The 23,524-nt window shown below is 45.3% G+C and overlaps 1 protein-coding gene across 6 annotated transcripts in view; it reads right to left on the bottom strand.

Moving 5' to 3' along the window:
• The window catches only part of TMOD1 (tropomodulin 1), a 102,996-nt gene that overhangs the window by 54,954 nt on the left and 24,518 nt on the right, over positions 1-23,524 (bottom strand). For all 6 annotated transcript variants that reach the window (XM_036854384.1, XM_036854383.1, XM_036854386.1 and 3 more), the window contains exons 3-4: positions 9,278-9,434; positions 1,879-1,998 (exon numbers count right to left, since the gene is read on the bottom strand). In XM_036854384.1, coding sequence (XP_036710279.1) covers positions 1,879-1,998; positions 9,278-9,434 — 277 coding nt within the window. The remainder of the gene's footprint in view (positions 1-1,878; positions 1,999-9,277; positions 9,435-23,524) is intronic.

The following is a 23,524-nucleotide window of genomic DNA, read 5'->3' as shown; positions in this document are numbered from 1 at the left end:
ACCTCGGCCAGGGCCCTTGCCTCCAGAGCCCTGGGTGCCCACTACTGCCAGGCCCTCTGCCTGGAACTTGATGATGCTAATGACACCCACCTCTGTATCTCCAGTGTGGACCCTTTGCAGAACTCAAGACTTTCATGTAGGGACTTCCCTGGTGGCGCAGTGGTTAAGAATCCACCTGCCAATGCAGGGGACACGGGTTCAATCCCCGGTTCGGGAAGATCCCACATGCTGTGGAGTAACTAAACCCGTGCACCACAGCTACCGAGCCTGCACTCTAGAGCCCGCGAGCCACAACTACTGAAGCCCGCGTGCCACAACTACTGAAGCCCACGTGCCTAGAGCCTGTGCTCTGCAACAAGAGAAGCCACCGCAGTGAGAAGCCCGAGCACTGCAACGAAGAGTAGCCCCCGCTCGCCGCAACCAGAGAAAGCCCGCGCGCAGCAACAAAGACCCAACACAGCCTAAATAAATAAATAAATAAATAAATTTTTTAAAAAAGCCTTTCATGTACAATTGCCCTTGATTGAGTGGCCCACAGGCACCCTGAACTCTAAAGGTCCCAAACTGAACTCCATATTTCCCCTACACCCGCTCCTCCCCCACTGTTATGGTTGAATTGTGTCCCTCCAAAATTGTTGATTTTGTCCTGATTTGTCCCTCCAATATGTTGAATAAAGTAATTTCTAGTACCTTAGAATTTGTAACTATATTCGGAGATAAGGTCTTTAAAGAAGTGATTAAGTGTCAATGAGCCTGTTAGGGTGGGTCCTAATCCAATCTGTCTGGTGTACTTAACAAGAAGGAGATTAGGACATACAAAGGGACACAAGGCGACACATGCACAGAGGGACACCATGAGATACGGTCATCTGGAATCAAGGAGAGAGGTCTCAGAGGAAACCAATACTGTGGACACCTTGATCTTGGACATCTAACCTCCAGAACTATTGAGAAAATACATTTCTGTTATTTAAGCCACCAGCCTGTGGTATTTCGTTAGGGCGGCCTGAGCAGACTAACACAGCTTCATTAATGGCACCAACGTCCACTTAGTCTCTGGAGCCAGGTCTGGGCTCCTCCCTTGACCTCACAGTTGACCCTGTCTTTCCTCTCCCCTTCCCACTTGCCTTGAGTCTCTCCCTACCCCATCCACACTCCTGTCATCATCTGGGTGAGGGTTAGTAGCCCCCAAGACTGCAGAAGAAAAAGACCAGCTACCTCACTGGGCCAGGGAGCACAGCATGATGGTGGGCACACTGTGGCCAGAGCCTGACACCCCGGGGGGAAGGGACATGGGCGAGTGGGACAGGGACCAGACAGTAAAAAGGGGAAAAGAGCAGGTGGCAAAAAGCTCTGGATATCAGGCCACCTTCTGGAGTTTTAGGGGCTGTTTGTGAAGATCACATGGAAACACACATGAAGATGGAGGGTGTTGTACAAATATGAGATATGGGGTGATCGCCTCAAAGCCCGGCTCTCCAAGCTGTGCAAAATGGTAAAATCAAATGACTTGCTCCAGCCCTCTGTGAGCCTCCTGGACCTGAGATGCCGGCAGCCCTCTGTCTGCCCCCCTCTATCGTCTCTTCCCAGGCGGCCTGAGCAGGATTTGATGCCATGGCTGGTGAAGGGCCCAGGCTGCCTTGCACATCCCTCTGGGATGGGGTCCCATGGCAGCAACAGCTGGCTCCGTGGTGGGAAGGGTTTTGGTTTTATCTCCATTTTACTCATTTCGGTTTTTGATAACAGAGTTCTACCTCCTCTAGTCCTTGCTAGAAACAGAGAGGGTGTTTATGTTGAAATAAACCATCCAAGGCTCGCCTGCAGACGTGGGTCAAACGCTTTTGGAGGACGTGGGGAAGCATCAGGAACGCCTCTTACCTGCGATGTCACAGAGTTCCGCATCCGAGGCATTTGCCAGGGCCTCCTCCAGCTCCGGCTCCAGTGTCACACTTTCCAGCACGGGGTCCATCGGCTTCTGCTTGGGGACCCAGACTTTTCCTGAAAACACACGGGGTGCCCATTACAGGGAGTGCAGCTGCACTGGGGCCCTGGGTGGACCGTCCCAAAGCCCTGTGGATCCCTCGATGCCGAGATTCCATTAAAACTTCTCCCTCTGGGGACCCGGTGCCAAACTTGTCCAAGGAAAGGGAATCAGAGATCTCCAACAAAGCACGCTTCACGTTTGAAAAGAAGAACTTTATAACTTGGTCAAAGGAGACTGCTCCTACTGCAGTCACTACTAGTAGTAGTAGTAGTAGTAGTTTTCACTACTGAAAACATTGGTTATTAATTTTAACAATCTGTAAGTAGGAAAAAATACAAAAGAAAAATATAATAAAAAAATATAATAAAATGCCAGGGTCTGGAATACTCTAAACAAGCATTCTGGTATGAGAGAAAAATTTAGAAACATTTCTAAGCCAAATAAATAAAATACACTCAGATTATTAAAAGAGGCATAGGGAGAAAATATAATGTCTCTTGGGACACTATATTTTTACAGTGTCAGACTCATAACTGAACGAGAGAGCAAAGAGCAAAGAGGATGGTCGGTCGCTGCAGTGTGCACCAAGAGGGATTGTTAAAGCAATTATGGGGCATCCATACGATGGCGTTCTAGCAGTTATTATTATAAAGGATGGTGGAGATCTCTGCTTACTAAGAAAGGAAAATGCCCAAGACAAAACCTTGTGTGAAAAAGCAAGTTTACAAAATACCATGAATTATTTAATTCCATTTATGAAAAACTGCACATATATCAATATATATTTATCCATGCAACACATATTTACTGAATACTTCCTATGTGCCCAGCACCTTTCTTGGCGCTAGGGGGACAGCAGTGAACAGTATACAGTTTAGTGAAAGAAGACAGATAATAAACAAACATGTAAAGATGCCAGATAGTACTAGGAATCACAAAGGAAAATAAAGCCAAGCAAAAGACTAGGAAGTTCCAGGCTGGGGTGTGGGTGAGGTGGGCTCTGCTATTTTGGGTAGCATGGTCAGGGAAGATGACCTGTGAGCTGGGCCCTGACAGAGTGAGGAAATGAGCCCCTCAGACCAGCGACAAGACAAGGATGCCTGCTTTCATTGCTCCTACCCAACTGTGTATTGAAAGTTCTAGTCAGAGCAAATGGACAAGAAAAAGAAATACATGGCATCCAGACTGGAAAGGAAGAAGTAAAATGATCTCTGTTCACAGATGACATGATGTTATATGCAGAAAATGTTCCACATACACACAATAAAACAGGGTACAAGATTAACATATACAAATAAGTGGTGTACACCAGCAAATAACAATCTGAAAGGGAAACTAGGAAAACAATTTCATCTACAATACAATCCAAAAGAATAAAATACGTAGGAATAAATTTAACCAAGGAGGTGAAATACTTGTGCATGGAACATATAAAACATTGTTGAAAGAAATGAAAGAAGACCTAAATAAACAGAAAGATATCCCAAGTTCATGGATTGGAAGACAATATTAAAACGGCAATATTGCCCAAAGCAATCTACAGATTCAATGCCATCCTTATCAAAATTCTAATGGCCCTCCTCCTTTGTTTTTGGAAATGGAAAAGCCAGTTCTCAAATTCATATGGAATTGTAAGGGGCTCCAAATAACCAAAACAATCTTGATAAAGAACAAAGTGGGAGGACTCAGACTTCCTGATTTCAAAACTTACTACAAAGTTAAACAGTGTGACACTGACATAAGGATAGACATATAAAAAAATGGAATAGAATTGAGAGTCCAGAAATGAACCCATACACCTATGGCAAATTGATTTTTGACAAGGGTGCCAAGTCCACTGAATGGGGAAAGAATAGTTTCTTCAAGAAGTGGTGCTGGGACAACTGGATATCCACAAGCAGAAAGATAAAGCTGGACCCCTATCTCATACCATACACAAAAACCAACTGGAAATGGATCAATGATTTAAATATAATAGCTAAAACTATAAAATTCCTGGAAGAAAACATAGCGTAAATCTTTATGACCTTAGATTTGGCAAAGTATTCCTAGATATGACAACAAAAGAATAAGCAACTAAAGAAAAATAGATCAATTGAACTTAACCAAAATAAAACTTTTGTGTATCAAAGGACATTATCAAGAAAGTGGAAAGATAACATACAGAAGAGGAGAAAATATTTACAAATCATATATCTGACAGGGTCTAGCATTCGGAATATATAAAGAACTTTTACAACTCAACAACAAAAAGAAAAACAACCCAATTTAAAAATGGGCAAGGGACTTATAGACATTTCTCCAAAGAGGATATACAATTGCCTCTAGGTATCTGAGAGGGATTGGATGCTCAAGTCCCTTATACAAAATGGTATAGTATTTGCATATAACCTACACACATCCTCCTGTATACTTTAGATCATCTCTAGGTTACGTATAATACCTAATACAATGTGAATGCTATGTAAATAGTTGCCAGTGCGTGGCAAATTCAAGTTCTGCCTTTTTAAACTGTGTGGAATTTTTCTGAATATTTTTGATCCACAGTTGGGTGAATCCGCGGATATGGAACCTGCGGATATGGAGAGTCAACGGTACAGATGGCCAAGCACATGACAAGATCCTCAACATCATTGGTCATTAGACAAATGCAAATCAAAACCACAATGAGATACCACTTCACAACCATGATAATGGCTATAATAAAAACCAAAAACCAAAATGGAAAATAACAAATGTTGGCAAGGATGTGGAGAAATTGGAACCCTCATATATTGCTGATGGGAATGTAAAATGGTGCAGTTGCTTGGGAAAACTGTTTGGCAGTTCTTCAAAAAATTAAACACAGAATTACCATATGATCCAGCAATTCCACTCCTAGGTATATACCCAAAAGTTACCCGGACAAATACTTGTATAGGAATGTTCACAGCACCACTAATCACAACAGCCAAAAAGTGGAAACAACCAAAATGTTCGTCAATGGACAAATAGTGGAATATTATTCAGTAATAAAAGGGAATGAATGAGTCTCGAAAATAATATTCTAAGTGAAAGAAGCCAGACGCACAAAGTCACATATTGTATGATTTAATTTATAGGAGATATCCAGAATAGGTAAATCCACAGAAACAGATTGGTGGTTGCCAGGGGTCGGGAGCGAGGGGCATGGGGAGTAACTGCTTATTGGGTACAGGGTTTTATTTTGGAATGATGAAAATGTTTTGGATCTAGATAGAGATGGTAGTTGCACCACATTGTGTGTGTACTAAATGCCACTGAATCGTTCACTTGAAAATAGTTAACTTTATGTTATGTGAATTTTACTTCAATTTTTAAAAACCTGCTCATTTTGGCTACTGATTGAGAATAGCCTGAAGTGGGGCCAGGATGGAAGCCAGGAGATGGTTAGGAGGCTCCTTCAAAAGTCCACATGAGAGATGACAGTGACTTGGACCAGAGGTGGGGAGGGGTGGGAAGAGCAATGTTCAGAAGGATATTCACTAAAATGGGATCAGTGCCTACCTCTCAGCAGAGAGTATTACTTTGTTTTGTTATTTAAATTGTTTACAGGAGCTTCCCTGGTGGCACAGTGGTTAAGAATCCGCCTGCCAGTGCAGGGGACATGGGTTCAAGCCCTGGTCCGTGAAGATCCCACATGCCGTGGAGCAACTAAGCCCATGCGCCACAACTACTGAGCCTGCGCTCTAGAGCCTGCGAGCCACAACGACTGAGCCCGTGTGCCACAACTACTGAAGCCTGCGCGCCTAGAGCCCGTGCTCCGCAACAAGAGAAGCCACTGCAATGAGAAGCCCGTGCACTGCAACGAAGAGTAGCCCCTGCTTGCCACAACTAGAAAAAGCCCATGTGCAGCAACGAAGACCCAACGCAGCCAAAAAATAAACAAATAAATTTATAAAAATAAATAAATAAATAAATAAATAAATAAATAAATAAATTGTTTACACCAAAGATCAATTACTATACAAGCAAAACAGTCAGCAAAGTCATCTGGGAGAAAATGTATCATAACCTTCACCAGAGGTGCATGTGGAAAACAGCAAATCAAAATGGCTAAAAAGAAAACGAAATGGCTAAAAGGAAAATGAACTGTGAAAATGACTGATGCAGTAACTATGATGAACATTCAGTAAATATTTAAGACCTATGGTTTATTATGCTCCTGCAGCAGGTGCCTCCATGAGGGTGGTGACTCTAAGACACTATAAGAGGGACTCAGACGTCTTCCCTTCCTTCATCTTACTAGTTGGGATGTGGGTGTGATGACTGGAGCCTCAGCAGCCAGATGGACCATGAGGACAAGAATATATTACAAGGATGGCAGAATGAAAAACTGGAAAGGGTCTTGATTCCTAATGCCAAGGAAGATGTCTTACAAGCCCTGGAATGCCTAACCCTGCAGCTCTACTAAGTGAAAGAAAACTAAACTTCCATTTTAAGTCTCTCTTATTTTACTTGTTTCTTCAGCACATGCAGCCAAATCTGTATAATGAAAATACCCTGCATGGAACTTTATTCTGATTCCCCCACTTGAATGAGAGTGAGGGAAAATCCAAATTCCTCAGGACTTTGCACCAGTTTATGGCTCTTACCACATCCTGCTGGGTTTTGTAGTGCCTGAAATGCTATTTCCCCTCAGCCTAGGCTCTCTCTAGGCCCAGCGTGGGGCAAGTGCTCAGTAGAGCTGGACTGAACGGCCCTGTGTCTGCCTGTTAGAGCTGGAAGGTCTCCTTTCCCACACTCTCTGCTGAGACTGTACTTATTCAATATACATGGACTCCAACAATCATCATGTAAATATTTTATGATGACGATGCTGGTGGTGGTGATGATGATGATGATGAAAAACCTTTTAGGCTTGTCATAATATGAAAATAGAATAAATTCTAGCTACCCTCCTTGGGTCAGCCTGGTTTTTCACGAGGGCACTCAGGCTCTGGGAGTCTGGAGAGCTGTTCCCGGCTCGGGGCCAGGTCAGCACTCTGCGAAGGGGCAGCAGGACTGGTTTATATATCGCCCAGATTCCCTTCCCCATCCCCCATCTCATCTCCAACTCCTTCCCTGGGAGGGGGATGGGCACACAAGGGAGCAGATGCCAGTAATGACTCACCAACTGTCCACTCAGGTCTGCTGCTGACTCTCTCACAGCCTTGGTTTCCCCATTTTTCAAATGTGTAGGGGGGATAGTGGGAGTTTTAAGGCCCCATGAAATCCAGAGATTTTATTATCTTTACCTGCTGCACAGAAATCACTCCTCATGGTACAAGTACCTTGCTTAAAACCATCTTGTGCCTACGCTCTCAGCGAGGCACACCCAGCCCTTACGGTCAAGGGCCCCTTCCCCTGCCGCCAGCTCCAGGGTGCCTCAGACCACACAATTCTTCCAAAGCTCTGTAATCCAGATGTCTCCTGGGCTTCCCTGACCTTCCAAGTTTTCAGTAAAATCTGGACTGAGCTTCAATTCCAGGCGCTGGGATGGCTAGAAGTCCTCCCTGAAATGCCCACACCTGCTTGCTCTTTCATTTTATTATTTATCAGGCAGCTACTCTGTGCAGCATTGTGCTAATACAACAGGGACACAGAGAAAAATGCCATAGACAGGGATCCTTGGCGCATCATGCCGACATTCTTGGGGGTGAGGAGAATGGAAGAGGTGGAAAACAAACAATTAATTACCGAATTAATTGATTAATTAGAATTAATGCTTTCATTCAACAAATATTTACTAGGTGCCTACTACATGCTAGGTTTTTTGAGGTATAGGGATATAACAATGAACTAGACAGATGTGGTGCTTGTACCCATGGAGCTTATATTTGAAGGAAAAAGCCTATAAGATCCATTACGCATATATTTAATTTGAACTCATTCATTCATTCAACACCTCTCTCCTGAGCCCTACTGTACACTAGGCCCTGTGCTGCGTGCTGGGGGAACTGTGTAAGCAAAAGCAGCTGAGTCCCTGCCTCATGGAGCTTACAGGCCAGTGTAAATAAAGACATAATGATAAAATAAGAATTGCTCTGAAGAACACACACAGGCTCCCGAGATGGAGAATAACCAAGGGGGAGTTGAAGGGATGGAATGTCCTAAACAATGTAGACAGGAAAGGCTTTCCTGAAAGAGGAGACAGTACAGTTGAGACCGAAAGGGTAATAATAGCTAATATTGACATAGCATTCATGATGCCCCGGGTGATGTTTTAAGTGCTTTATATATATCTTCACTCAATCTTCATAACTCCCTCAGAAGGCTGGTAATATTCATCAACCCCATTTTACAGACAAGGAAATGGAGGCACAGCAGGTTTAAAAATGTACTCGAGGGAATTCCCTGGCGGTCCAGTGGTTAAGACTCTGCACTTCCACTGCAGGGGGCACAGGTTCGATCCCTGGTCGGGGACTAAGATCCTGTAAGCCGTGTGGCATGGCCAAACAAACAAATGTACTTGAGTTCACACAGCCTAGTAAGGGGTAGTGCCAAGACTGTAGCCAAAGTAGACCCAAGTCCAGGCTATGTTTCTAACCATTACGCCTCTTACAGAAGAGAGAAGCCAGCCCTGAAGCCAGCTTGGAGACGGACAGAGGACCAGCATTCCATGCAGAGGGCATACGTGCAAAGGTCCTGAGGTAGGAAAGAGCTTGGAGTGTTTGGGGAAGAGAAAGAGGCCTGTGGGGCAGCAGGGCAGTGAGCAAGGGTGAGCACGATACCAGAGGACAGGAGGATGATCTGGAGTGTAGGGGAAGTTCTGGAAGGGCTGGATAGTCGGAGTGCCTCTTTGTTCCCCGGAGCCTTCTAGATGGCTTGCCTTAGGCTGGGGCAGAGAGTCTTAGAGGGACAGATGAAGGAAGGGAAGCTGCAGCTCCCAGACAGAGGAACTTTGGGGAAAAAGAAGGGATAATTAGGGTAGAGACAGGATATCTCTTGTTCCTGGTTTGGAGGGGACAGGCCTTGTTTGGGCCTCATGTCCTGATACCATTTTAATAGTTCCTTCTTTCCCTTTTGACAGTATCAGGTTTGTATGAAAAATAATCAGGACACCCTAGTTAAAGGGGACTTAGGGGAAAGTGTTACGGGCCTGGTTTACCCCAAAACTTCACTAAATCTACCCCATGCGCCGATGCTTTTGGAGCTGGGTTTGTGACTTTGGGCCAGGCAGGGATGAGGGCAAGGAGGCCCAGTCACATCTGGCCCAACACAGGGCCTGGCATACAGCTGGCACTCAATGATCAGGGGGAATGACGTACTCAAAAGTGCAACATTGTTCAGTACCTCGCTTCTCCCCTGTGTAGGGGACCAGATCTTCTCGGTCCTTAAACTCCTTTGCTTGCTTTTCCAAGTGATCCAAGAGCTCCTCCCTTTTAAAGGGGCCCGTGGGCGCCTTGGTGGTCTGATCCTTCTGCCTCAGGCCCGCAGGCAGCAGTGCATTCTACAGTGGCAGTTGCGGGGCAGGTGCACAGAGAGAGAGAGAGAAAGAGAGAGAGCAGTCAGCTGCTGAAGACTTGCATTCCTCCAGAAACTCATCACTGAAAAACGGGGAGCTCAATCTAAGTTGCTCATTTACATGTAAGGAAACTAACAACATGGGAGGGGCAGAGACTTGCCCAAGGTCACTGGCAGACAGGGGCAGAGCTAGGCTAGGACTCAGGTCTCTTAACCATACCTGTTTCCCAGCCTCTAACATTTTTTTTAAAGGCAAGGGGGTGAGGGGTCAGCTGACCAGGGGCTGAGCACAGCAGAGGGCTCCAAGAGCATCTGCTGAGGGAGAAATAGGGTTAAGTTGGTGTTTGGATGCATGAGGGTATTTACAGCCGTTGTGTAGAAAGTGGCTGGGGAGAGAAGCAGCCCAGGGAGTTTGAGTTAGGGCCCTGGATGCAGAATCAGGCAGGAAGAGGCAGACCCAAAAAACAAGCAGAGAAAGCTGGGCAGGACTGAAGGAAGGGCCAGGCATGCTGTCAGGCTGCAGCCCTGGTTGGCCCTACCAGCTGCTTTCTACCCTCCTGACTGTCGTGCTCATGCCTGCTGGCTGTTAAATATTTTGAACGTTGCCCATGGAGATGGGTCTCTCAAGAAAGATAGCATCAACCAATCACTGTGCTCTCTTCTTCAAACATGGGCAGGCTTCTAGGTGTGGGCTCACTACTAAAGCAGATTCCTAATCAGGGTGGATTTGAATCACATGGGCTTCACTTTAACTCAGTATCGCAGAGATTCAAAGAAGTTTACGGTTGCCAGGATGCTTAGAGATCATCCAGTGTACGCGTGCATGGTCCCTTCAAGAGGAAACTGAGGCCAAGAGCAAAGAAAGACTTGCCCAAATCTAGAACCAAAACCAGGGTCCTTCTTCAGATTTGGGGGAAGAGGGCAATCTTCTAGTTAGATCATTGCTCTCTCCCCACCCCCTTTCATTCGGGGAGGTCAGGAGGATATTGGGAAGGCTGATGTGAGCAGAATCTCACCTCACTTCTTGCTGCACCCCCAAAATGGCTAATTTCGAGAGCCATTCCGTCTCCAATCTTTGTACCAGCAAAATGCATATCTTCACTCACTCACTCACACTTCAAATCCTTTCCTAAAAGCCCCCTCTGAGAGGGGAATGCTATCAGCTATATGAAGAGAGCTCTGTGCCTGGCACATAGAAGGACAAAGCTTGGGAGGGAAATACTACTGTTTGACTGCAGTATGATTTTTTTGTTTGTTTTTTGTTCTTTTTACAAGATAGTTTACCACTGTGCTGTTCCACTAAGAGCGGTGGGTGCAAGATCAGGAGACTGGAGTGTGAGCCCAACTCTGGGAGAGCTGAGGTGATCAGGGCCTAGCACACTGATCGGTACACACAGGGGCTCGGAGAGTGGGGCTGGTGTATGTGCAAATGGATTTAGGCCACAAGTCAGGAGGGACATTTGGGAGCTGGAGCACATTACGAGAGGACGGCCAATAGGTAGAAGATTAAGCCTTGACTGATTTGTGGATGAGTGTCAAGAACATACGTGGTGCCACAGATACCCTAGTTTTCCTTAAGCAGCAGGTCCTCAGACACTGTCCACCATGATATGGAGGATGGCTGACGGTCCACAGATGAGCCACATTTCCACGGGTATGTCCCAGGTGAGACAGGATTTCCTGTGGCTACTAGTGTGTGTCCATTCAGTGAAAGTACATCTACTGTAGCCCAGTTGAGTGAGGGCACGGCCTAAATGTCGGCAAGTGTCTATCTGTGATTACTCATAATAAGTAATCAAATTCTTTGTGACACGCCAGCATGTCACAGTTAACCCCACAGCAGGCTTAAGCCCTGACTTGGAGTAATGATGTCTCCAGCAACATGATCTTGGGCAAATCTCACCGTTTCTCCGTTTCTCTGGCTGTAAAATGTGAATAATAACAGTCACTCTCTCAGAATTGTTGAGAAAAGTAAATTAGACAGTGCAGGAGAGCGCTTAGCACAGTGCCTGATACAGTGAGCACATGAATTATTATTGACTGTTGTTGCTGTTCTAAAATCAGATAAAATACCTTTTACCAGTAGGTTGGATACCCAAATATGTATGTTGGACAGGGGATGTGTTATCCCAATATATCTTAAAATTCAAAAAAGGAACACATACAAATATAAAATGAATTAAGCATGGAAAGCAAGTGTTTTCCCAATGATCCCCATAGGGAAGACCTGAGAGATTTTTGTCACCATAAAGGATTTTGATGGCAGTGAGGTGCTGGGGTACATTCTGACTTCCAAAAGGCTCAGTATCGTGATGGGAGAAACCCATGAGGTTGTAACTGAGGGGAAAAGGGTTTGCAAACTCACATCTCTTTTTGAATATATCTGATAGAAGCCACTGATTCAAAGTAGGGTTTTCACATTTTTTTCTTTTTCTTTTTTTTGTATCTACATGAGATAATGGATGTTCACTAAACTGGTAATCATTTCATGATGTATGTAAGTCAAGTCTTTATGCTGTACACCTTAAAGTTCTACCGTGCTGTATGCCAATTATATCTCAATAAAACTTGGGGGGGAAAGTAAGGTTTTCAACGTCAGCACAAGAGGTACTTGGGGCTGGATGATTCCTGGTCGTGCGGCTTGTTCTATGCAATCTTGGCTGATTAGCAGCATCTCTGTCCTCTGTCTAATGGATGCCGGTAGCACCACCCCTCTCCTAAGTTGTGACAGCCAAAATGTCTCCAAATATCGCCAGATATCCCCGGTAGGGGTGCAAAATCACCCCTGATTGAGAACCATTTCGGTGTTAAAACTGAAGCCCATATCCTTCTAATAGGGGAGTGAAGATGTTTTTAATGTATTTTTAAAATATTTCTTAGATGGCATGTTAAAGTATAGTTTCATTTATCTTTATTGAAAGTAGTTGACTTTTAAAAAGGCCTTTTCTAACAATTGTTAGCTTATTGGATTTTTAAAGTAAATACTGAGAGTATCAGCCTCATTAGGAGTTTATTTTCATTCCATCAAATGGTGCGTTTAGTGAATTATAACGTGATTTTCAATTAAAACCAAAGACAGTTGTATGTTTTTTAAACTCATGATTATTTATCATTTTAACTTGTTTTCAAAACAGCATATGAACTCACATGATATACAAGAATTAACTCAAAATAAATCAAAGACCTAAATGTAAGAGCTAAAACTATAAAACTTTTGGGAGAAAACATAGGCATAAATCTCTGTGACCTGGATTAAGCAATGGTTTCTTAGATATGATACTAAAACAATAAGCAACAAAAGAAAAAAATAAATAAATTGGACTTCATCAAACTTGAAAATGTTTGTGCTTCAAAGGAAACTGTGAAGTAAAAAGACAACCCACAGTTTGGGAGAAAGTTTTTGCAAATCATATATCTGAGAAGGATCGAGTATGCAGAACACTTAAAGATCTCCTAAACTCAAAATATAAGACAAATAACGGAATACAAAAATGGGCAATGGATCTGAATAGACATTTCTCCAAAGAAAATATAAAAATGGCCAGTAAGCACATGAAAAGCTGCTCAACATCATTAACCATCAAGCAAACACAAATCAAACCCAGGGTGAGATACTACTTCACACCCATTAGTATGGCTATAATAAAAAAGACAAGTAAAAACAAGTGTTGGCGAGAATGTGGAGACATTGAAACACTCATACACTGCTGATGGGAATGTAAAATGGTGCAGCCCCTTTGGAAAACAGTCTGGCAGTTTCTCAAAAGATTAAAAGAGTTATCATATGAGACAGCAATTCCACTCCTAGGTATATACCCAAGAGAAATAAAAGAATATGCTCACACAAAAACTTATACATGAACGTTCATAGTAGCATTAGTCATAATAGCCCAAACGTGGAAACAACTCAAATGTCTATCAAGTGACAAATGGATAAATAAAGTGTGGTATATCCATACAACAGAATACTATTTGGTAACAAAAAGAAATGAAGTACTGGTGCGTGCTACATCATAGATGAAACCTTGAAAACATCATGCTAAGTGAAAGAAGCCAGTCACAAAGGACTACATAGTGTCTGATTCCATTTATATGATATGTCCAGAGAACAGTCAGATCTACAGAGACAGAAAGGAGATTAATGGTTGCCTAGAGCTGAGGAGGAAGGTGAGAAAGACGGAGTGACAGCTAATGGGAACAGGTTTCTTTTTGAGGTGATGAAAATGTTCTAAAATTGACTATGGTGATTGTCGTATAACTCAGTGAATATACTAAGAAACACTGAATTATATACTTTAAATAGGTGAATTTTATGAATTTTACATCTCAAAAAAGGCATTATTTAAAATGGACTATGGGGCTTCCCTGGTGGCGCAGTGGTTGGGAGTCTGCCTGCCAATGCAGGGGACACGGGTTCGAGCCCTGGTCCAGGAGGATCCCACATGCCGCGGAGCAACTGAGCCCGTGTGCCACAACCACTGAGCCTGCGCTCTAGAGCCTGTGAGACACAACTACTGAGCCCACATGCTGCAACTGCTGAGGCCCGTGCGCCTAGAGCCCGTGCTCCGCAACGAGAGGCCACCACAATGAGAAGCCCGTGCACCACAATGAAGAGTGGCCCCTGCTCGCCGCAACTAGAGAAAGCCCACGAGCAGCAACGAAGACCCAACGCAGCCAAAAATAAATAAATTAAAAATAAATAAATTTTTAAAAAATGGACTATGTTATTGAGGGAAAAATTACAAAAATGGCCAATGCAATAAATTAAATGCCCATAGAATGCTGAGAACACAGGCTTTTCGTGTGTCAGTGGCCAAAATTGACGCTGAGATTGGGCAGGCTAGAGCTGGACAGATTTAATATGGCGTCTTGTTTTACAGAGTAAGGTGCCGTATTATGTCATTTCGTCATGGAGCAGTTAAATGTATAAGAAAATGCTGCCTTGGATGACTATTAGAACCTAAAACTGACTCTCAGACCCAGCCTACCCAATTGGTGAGGAAAGAGTTCCCACAACCATTTTGTTGTCACCTTCGACCAGGAGAGTATTTGTTGAACATGTATGTGTAGAAATGTATCTTTCATTCCTTCATTTCTTATTCGTTCAACAAACATCCATGGAGTGACTATTATGTGTCCAGGCAGTGTGCTAAGACCAGGACCCCACCAAGGGCTCTCTAATTTGGAATAACTGAGGAGACGGAAGGTAAATGGGGGAAGCAGAGTAAAATGAGAGCAAAGTCTCAATTATAGCACATGTGTAAAACAACGTATTGTTTTAGTTTTTAAGGTTAATCAAGATCCTAAAGTGGGGTCCACTTTACTGAATAGCAAAGAATAGTCGATAACTAGCCTCTACATTCCTGTAAAAGTCGTATAAGTCCACGATGCCTGCTGGTAATTGGAACCATCTAAACTTTAAGGCACTTAAGTCTCATTCTCCTAATCTTAAGGTCTGCACAGGGTAAATTTGCTGGGCACGTGCTTTCTTTATAGTTAGTTCAAAGGGAAGCATCAGTCTGCTCCTCCAAGACAGATATCGCTTCTGCATGAGGGGAATCTGTATTTACACACACACATCACATGTACATCTTCACTCCAAAGACCGGTGGGTTATGGGTGAGATTTGCTTTAGGAGACAGCTTTGGTACGATATATATGACTTGGAGCATGCCTTCAGGTCCTTACTTACAATTGGAAATTCACTTGCATGTGGAGGGCAGTGACTAACGCCTGGGCCATCTTCTTATTATCGCCTGACAGGAAAGTCAGTGTTAGTTTTAAGGAGGAAGAATTTCTAGACACTCTCTGATCTTAGCCTAAATATAAAATTATAGCTGTTAACGCTTGGGAGTGGGGAGGACTGTGGCACACTGGAGCTTTCAATGCCTCCACACTACTCTGCTCCAGCTAATTATTGCCGTGTAAGAACGTGGGTGGTGTTTTTAGATCTGCTCAACTTTATGTGGAAGCTCTTGATTTTTAAATATTGACACATGATCCAAATATTTTAAGAACAATGTTCAGACCAAATAAAACACAGATGCAGGCCAGTCTCAGCCCATGGGCTGCCATTTTGCCATCTCTGATCTGAGGTTCCTATCAGACTAAAATTCCAGGTAGAGAAAGTCAAGATACTCATTCATTTATTCCACACATGATTACTGAATGTCTTGCTCCTTTCAGGCTCTGGGCCAGAGGAAGAAAGAGGTGTATACATGGGTTTTTAATTTAGAGGTTTTAAAAAAAATTAAAAACGAATCAAAAGTTTAATATGTTCTTGGAAATAATCACAGAGGGGAAAAACTACGCAATCTCTTCCTGTAGTTCCCTACTTGTGGTTTTTTAAATGGTGACTTCCTTTTAATGTTGTAAAATTAAAACTCCGATGTGCAGCCTGACAGGTTAACATCTTAGTCTAGTTTTCTCACCCAAGCTCTGGAGTCCAGCTGCCCACAGGACAATGGAAACTGACAAATCCTCAACTGTGTTGTTAGGAGCTCTAACACCCTGCAAACAGGTGAAGTAAAGGCCAAATATTAAGCATCTGCACAATTATCACTATAATTATCTAATTATAGATAGCTGGGGCTGTGAGAGACTCCATCCTGGCTAGAACTACTGCGGGCTGGGTTAGAAGTGCACACACAAGCAACACATACACACACACACACATACACATACAATGTATTAAAATGATCATAGGCTCCTGGCAGCTCAGAGCTGCAAAGCCCTGAGACAGCCTCTGGGCCAATTCTTTCATTTTCAGTTGGGGAAACTGAGGCAAGGGAAACTGAAGTCACTTGCCCAAAGTCACACAGCTTGTTAGCCACACAGCCAGGAAGCCTGAGCTGATATATAGGTGACACTGCACATAATTAGCTTCTCAAGGATCAGTATGACTGTCTTCAGACTGGTGGCTTAGCATATATACAACGTCCTTTAACCTGGTTCTTCACAGTGACAGAAAACAAGGAATTTTGTCACTTTCCCCCCATAAATCAGCTACATCTAAGAACAAGGGTATGTATAATGTGTCCCCCCCCTTGGGCTGGGCTCCAGGCGTCCTGGGTTTCTGTTCTGTGACTGAACCATACGCAGCCCCCTAGAAGAGGGTGGACCGCGCTCTTTATCGGGTATTGGCAGCGAGGGCCGGGGAGGGCAAGGGCCTTGCCTGAGGTCACACGTGGACCGAGAGCCCGGGCTCCTGAATTCCAAGCCCCAGAAAGCTTTGCATCCCACCCGACTGCCTTCCTCTAAGAACGGATCCTGGAAACCAGATGTGGCCCTGTGTGAGAACCAGGTTCCCTCGCACCTCTTTATCACACTGGCCTCCGTTTACAGGTGGAGAAACTGAGGCACAGAGGCATGGAGTTATTGTCCTGGGTAAGAGAGAAACCCAGGAGGCAAATTTCTCAGAATTCCCACTGAGAAATTTCCGAGGTAAATTTCTCTCTCCCTCCTGCTTCAAGCGACCTCAGCCTGCCCCAGACGCCCGCCCTTTCCCCCGTCCACCACAGCAGCAGCCCGGACATCGAACAGGCCAGTCAGCCATCCAGTTACCTTTTACAAGGCATTTGACCCAAATGCTTTTTTTCAAGTGGCCCTGTGGACTCTTATTTTCCAATTCTCTGCCAGGTCTGATTCCCCTTGTGTAAAGCGTGGCCCTCCAGTGCCTCGGGGCCCGTCAGGAGACAGAGCGCCCGGCCTCTGCCCCGTTCACCAGCAGCTTCCAGATCCCACTAGGGGTCACTCAGTGGGGCTTCAGCAGAGCTTTCTTGTCACGCACGGCAGAACCTAGCCTGAGAGCACAGCACTCGTGCCTTGGTCACAGACGGGACAAGCGGGTCCAGACCTCTAATAAGCCCCCTCTCTCCATACGTTCCCCACCCATCCACCGGCCTGACGCACTCTAGACCTCCTCCTCCCTTCTTGTTCTCTCCAGAAGGAGCCAGGCCTTTGGCTCGGCCACCGTGACCCTGCTGCAGGGCTGGTGAAGCCCAGGATCTAGCGCATCCCCCGGACAGCTTTACAGGGCGTTCATGCTGACACCCAAAGGCACCCTTGTAGCCCAAGCCCAGTAGTTGTTTGTGGTGGAACCTATGGCTCATAACAGCACACTTTGTGTCTCTCTGGTGTTCATGGCACAAGGTGAGGCCAAACCTTCCCTTCCCAGCGTTCTCCTAATCCTCCTTTTCTGCCTCATGTACAAGGAAAATGTTCCATGTTCCCTGCTGTGCGGGGCACCCTGAGACAACGAATGAGTGATCGCGCTCCACAGCGGCCCAAGAGAGGGAGACACACCCAAGTGTGAGCAGCTTACTCTACCCGGGCTTCCTGGAGGAAGTGGTTCCTGAGCTGAGTGAGTCCCAGGGCACCAGGCAGGAGACAGCCGGGGTAAGAGAAGAGAGGAGAGGGATGTTACAGGGGGATAGCACCGCAGAGACAGAGGCTTGGCAGAATGAGGGGGTGTGGCTCGCCAGGGGAAGGAGTCTGAGGCTGCAGGGTTTGGAAACGTCCCCATCCGATGGGAACCGGCCTAGTTCAAGCTGTGCTGTCTCTTGCTGGGATCATCAGAGTTGCCTCAGGCTGGCCTCCCTGCCTCGGGCCTCTCCATCTGTACTCCCTTCCCCTTCTATCAGCCAGCCGGACCGCACCAACTGGCGCATCTGACCGGGTCACTCCCCAACACACTCACAAATGCTCAGCACCTCTACTAACCCACAGAATCATGACTAAATTCATCAGCCAGACACGGAGAGCTTTTCGTGATTTGACCTCAACCTACTCCAGCCTCCCGATCTTCTCATCTTTAAGTATTCCGTGTTCCAGCCACTCCAGGCTGCTCCGCATTCCGCAGCCGTGCCCCACACCCTCACCCTTGCCAGGGCATTGCTCAGGCTGTGCTCTCTGCCTGGAATTCCATCCCTCCTCCCCTCCCTGCATTCATCCTTCAAAGCCCTTCCCTTGGGCACCCTGTCCAGCCTTTGCTGTGCTCCCTGCACTGATCTGGTGATTCTCTTTCCAAACACCCTGAGGCATCTTGCCAATTCTTATATAATGTTCCTCTTAATTTGTCTTGGAGCACATTTATGCCGTATCCCTCTCCCCAAGGAGACTGAATGCCCCTCAAAGGCCAGCTGGGATGTATCCTAGTCGTCTCTGAATCTCCAGCACCAAGCAGTGAGTGCTAATGTGTTCTGAATCGTCCAGAATCACACAGCACTGATGCTCCAGCAGGGAAAAGATGGTATTTCTTGGACACCCTTCAAGTCAGCATCACACCTGCTGCCCTGAGCTGTTTGCTGGGCACCCAGCTGCTGCCCCAAGCAGGTCTGGGGAAGGGGATGCATTATGAAGGGTGCTAGAGTGCGGGTGCCCACCATGGGACCAGAGTTTACTGATGGAGATTTTGGAAAACGCCAAGCTAGAGAGTAAGACCTTTGTAATGTTTCCTTTGGGGATCTGGATTTAAATTCCTATCAACTCCTCTCACTCCTCCTCAGAACTTTTGGCAGAGCAGAACATCAGGCCATCAGACTGGCAAACCCATAGTGACAGACTTCAAATTATCACCAATATCATATCTCCCTTTCTCCAGTAATAAAAGCACTCCACCCTTAGCTGAACACATGGCCACTTAGATTAAGGACTACTTTTCGCAGGCTCCCTTGCAACTAGGTTGGGTCATGGTATGAGAAGTGTCTAGTGGCAACTTCCAGTAACTTTCCTTAAAAGGTACTTGAAAAATGGCTTTTCTCCTTTTCTCCACCCCCCACCCCTTTTCTTCTATTCTAATGCCTGGAAAGCAGCTATCCTGGCCACCACCTTGGATCATGAGGATGGGGGCGACACCTTAGTGATGGCAAGGACGTGAGCTGAATGGAACCTGGGACTCGGGGACGTTTGGGGAGCTAAGCTCCCTACCTGCCCTGGACTGTCCACCTCTGGACTTTTATGAGATGAATAAACCACTGCTTACATCATGTTATTTTGAATCTCTATTACTTACAGCTAAACTGCATTCTAACTGACAGCCTGGGTTCTCATCCCAGGGCTTTGAGGCCACAAACAGGGCACTGGTGCTCTCTGACTTTGAATTCCCTTTCTGTAAAATGGTCAAGATCTCCTTTAGCTTGAAACCTCAGAATAAAGCCTTGAACTCTATATTAGAAACAGATTATGACAATCAGTTTTACCACCATAGGGCATAATTGTTCACTTCCATTCAACTGAACAGACACTGCATTATGGGGAGACTCTGTCAGGGCAGCTGCATCTGGTTGTGCAAGTTGTGCACTGGCACAACTCCAAGGGCATTATATGTTCTCTGGTTTATGTGAACAATGGTTGCTGGAGTTGTGCAGTGCAATACTTGCACAACTGTACCTGGCTGCCCTATACCTGTGGTGCTACAGTGTGGCTCTAAATTGCAAGAACCCTAGATTCTAGTGGTCAAATCATATATTCAGGTTCAACAAACATTTATTAAACACCTATTATGTGCCAGGCACTGGGCTAGGTACTTTTCATCTATCTATCTATCTATCTATCTATCTATCTATCTACCTATCTATCTATCTAAAAATCTGTCATGTGAACAGAGTCAGAATGGGAAACTGGGAGACCTATAGTCCAATCAAATGCCAAAACTTGGTTTTGTCTGTATATTTGAATGAGCTGCCAACATTTTCAAATAGGAAACTTGCACATAAAAATTCAGATTTCCAGGCTCTCTTTTTTAAAAAAAATTTTTAAATAAATTATTTTATTTATTTATTTTTGGCTGCATTGGGTCTTCGTTGCTGCGCACGGGCTTTCTCTAGTTGCGGTGAGCAGGGGCTACTCTTCGTTGCGGCGTGCGGGCTTCTCATTGCGGTGGCTTCTCTTGTTGCGGAGCACAGGCTCTAGGCGCACGGGCTTCAGTAGTTGTGGCATGAGGGCTCAGTAGTTGTGGCTCACGGGCTCTAGAGCGCAGGCTCAATAGTTGTGGCACACGGGCTGAGTTGCTCTGCGGCACGTGGGATCTTCCTGGGCCAGGGCTCGAACCCAAGTCCCCTGAGTTGGCAGGTGGATTCTCAACCACTGTGCCACCAGGGAAGCCCTCCAGCCTCTCTTGAAAAATTAGATGACATGGCAATATTGGGCAACAATTGGCAGAGTGGAACAGCAAGTGCCCTTTAGTCAAACACAAACTCTCCCATTTGCCTCAGTCCCCGCCACTCCCTCCTGTCTCTGACACAGAGGCCAAGAAGCAGTTAACATTTATCACTGGCTCTGTTGTTGCTTTTCTTCTTGGAAGGTAAAGTGGTAAGTGAAAACTTTCTTATGTCCACATCTCTTTCAAGAGTGGAAAAGTAAAAGATGACCCAAGATGGCCATGTGCCTCACGAAAATTGGCCCATCTTCCTCCCTTCGTTATATTACCTACCTGATGTTGTGGGTGCTAGTTTGCTGCCTCTCAAGTAGAAGGTGTGGCAGTGGGAGAGATGGGGAAGAAACTGGGGGGCGGGTGGGAAGACAGGGTTAAAACTTTATCTATGGTAATTCTTTTTTTCTTCTTAAGGGTGATCTGAATCAAGTAAGGCAGCATTTTTACATTTGTTAAGTTTGGATAGTGGAAACATAGGTGTATTCTGGACTCTATTATATGTTTAACACATTTCCTATTAAAAATGTCAAAGTCAAAAAGGAAACTGCTCAGTGTCTTTAGTGGGGCAGGTGCTGTGCTGGGGGCTTGGAGGGGGAGGGTCAGGAAGGCTTCCCAAGGGGGAGGGGAGGTTGGGCCTTGAGAAATGGGAGGATTCTGACTTGAGAATGAAGGGCTCCAGATCCAAGAGGTCCCCCAGCAGCAGAGGCAGGGAGGAGAGGATGGCAGGGCAGGGAGGAGGGCATTCTGTGGAGGCTGGAGGCCGGTCTTGGGGAAGGCAGTGGGGTGGAGAGGTGGGTGGGGAGGTGGTCACGGGGCTAGAAGACAGATGGTGGGATGAGGACACACTGACACCTGGCCTCACTCGCCCTCACCCCACCAGGCCCATCCTTGGCTCTGTGCACGGCCGGCAGTGTTTCTAAGGATGTGTGCCTATTTTTAGAGCAGAGATTTATTTCTTTCCATTTCAACTGTTTACTTCTGTCCTGGGCTTGTGAGTCTGCTGGTCTGTGCTACAAGGGAGAACCACAGCCCTGTGGACCAAACGTGGCTGCTTCCTGCACAGCCAAGAGCATCCTCTGCTTTATAGGATACCATGTGGGCCATGAATATGGAGGATTTTATGATTTTGTGGAGTCTGGTGGGAAGCCATGCAGTGTGACAGGAAGTCCCAGGATTTGGTCCTGGTGCTGTGGCTTACTTGCTGTGTGACCTTGAACAAGTCCCTTCCCTTCTCTGGGTTTCAGGGGTTTTTGTTGTTGTTGTTGTTGTTGTTGTTGTTGTATTGATTTTTCATCACTAACGTGGGGATAGTACTGCTCACCTCAGAGGGTTGGTATGAGGATTTGATGAAATACATGAAGCACTGGGTGAATGACATGTGTGCAGGAGGGACTCTGTAAATCAGGGATTCTTTATCTGCGCCGTGTTTGTATATACAGGGATAGGGGTGGGGCTTAGATCATGTCTAAGTGTTCCTCTAACTCTGAGATTCTACAGTCCTAGGTTTTCTCCTCCATCATTTCTCCCTGCAGTTCATGGTCCCTTGGTCTCAGAACTTTTGACACATTTTGGGCTGAGGGAGGCAGGTCTACCTGTCAGTCTATCACCTACTAGCTATGTGATTCTGGGCATCCATTTCCTTTTCTTAAAATGATTTCAACCCCAACCTCTGAGGATCAGTCTCATAGGATCCTCGTGGAGATTTTTTGAGATGATGCCCATAAAACAGCATAGCACCTGGCATGTAAGACGACCTCAACAGAGAAATAGCTGTAGTTTTAAAATTATTATTATTATTATTTCAGGCCTTGCAGGGGCCTGTTGTTTTCCATTATTGTTTCTATAGTTGTAATGTGTCACAGACTCCCAACAGCAGACTTCAAAATCAACTTGTAAGACCCAATTTCTTTGTAAGTTTGGGGTTATCTCTACCATCTTCTCGTGTGTAAATATTTTGACCCTTTTACTGAGACACTAAAAAATATTACTCCTTTTCCTCAAAGCCTCATTAACAAGTAACATTTATAGTGAAATTCTTTGTGCTGGTGGTTTCTTTCTTTTTTTAAGATTTATATTTATGGTGAAAATAACATAACAACTTCAAGAGAAACTGAATTAGAAAAAAGTAATTTGCTGGGTAATTCCCCAGCTTTGTTCTCCAAGTTGCCTTCCAGGCCCTCCCACACACACTCACAGGAGGTGGTAGTTAACAGCACAGGCTACTGGGTCTGACTCTCTGGGCTGGAGTCCCAGCTCCTGGGCAGGCTACTTCATCCCTCTAAGCCTCAGTTTCCCTATCTTTAAAATGGAGCTGATAACCAAACCTCTCAGAGGACTAAAGAAGATAATCCATGCAGGGCTTTGTCCCAGTAAATGTCAACTATCTATTGATGCTATAAGAGCTCACACACTGTACCCTGCCCAAGTCCCGGTGTGACTTGTCATTCTCAAACATCGCTGTGCATTGCCCGTTTTCCCTGTTGCCTGGTACAAAGGCAACCTGAACCGAGGCGCTGGCTCAGCTTCAGAGCAGCATCCACTTAACTCCAGAGAGACAAGAAAGGGCAGATCCCCTTGGGGAATCAGTCAACAGCAGATACTTTTAGCACATGGAGCATTCCTCTCCCGTGGGAGTCCAAGTGCAACAATCTCATGATAAGCTTGAGTTTTTCCAGGACGCAGACTAAGAGAGAGAAAGTTTCGGGAAATTTTTTTTTTTTTTTTTTTTTTTTTTTACTGTGCACAAGTTTGGAATCCTCTGCTGCAAACAAAGCAGCTTTCCAACTCTGTGTACTCTACTGTGTCACATGACACTGGGGCTTAACAATTGCATCACTGAAAACATAACCCCCCTGAAACATTACCTGTCAGCTGAATTCAGGTCATAAGATTGCCAGGAACTGCTCACAAAATCAGAGACAGTT

This window comes from Balaenoptera musculus, chromosome 6 (assembly GCF_009873245.2).
Source record: "Balaenoptera musculus isolate JJ_BM4_2016_0621 chromosome 6, mBalMus1.pri.v3, whole genome shotgun sequence".
NCBI classification, from domain to species: Eukaryota; Metazoa; Chordata; class Mammalia; order Artiodactyla; family Balaenopteridae; genus Balaenoptera; species Balaenoptera musculus.
Note: the sequence above shows the minus strand (reverse complement) of the source record. Positions and strands in the feature narration are given on the sequence as shown.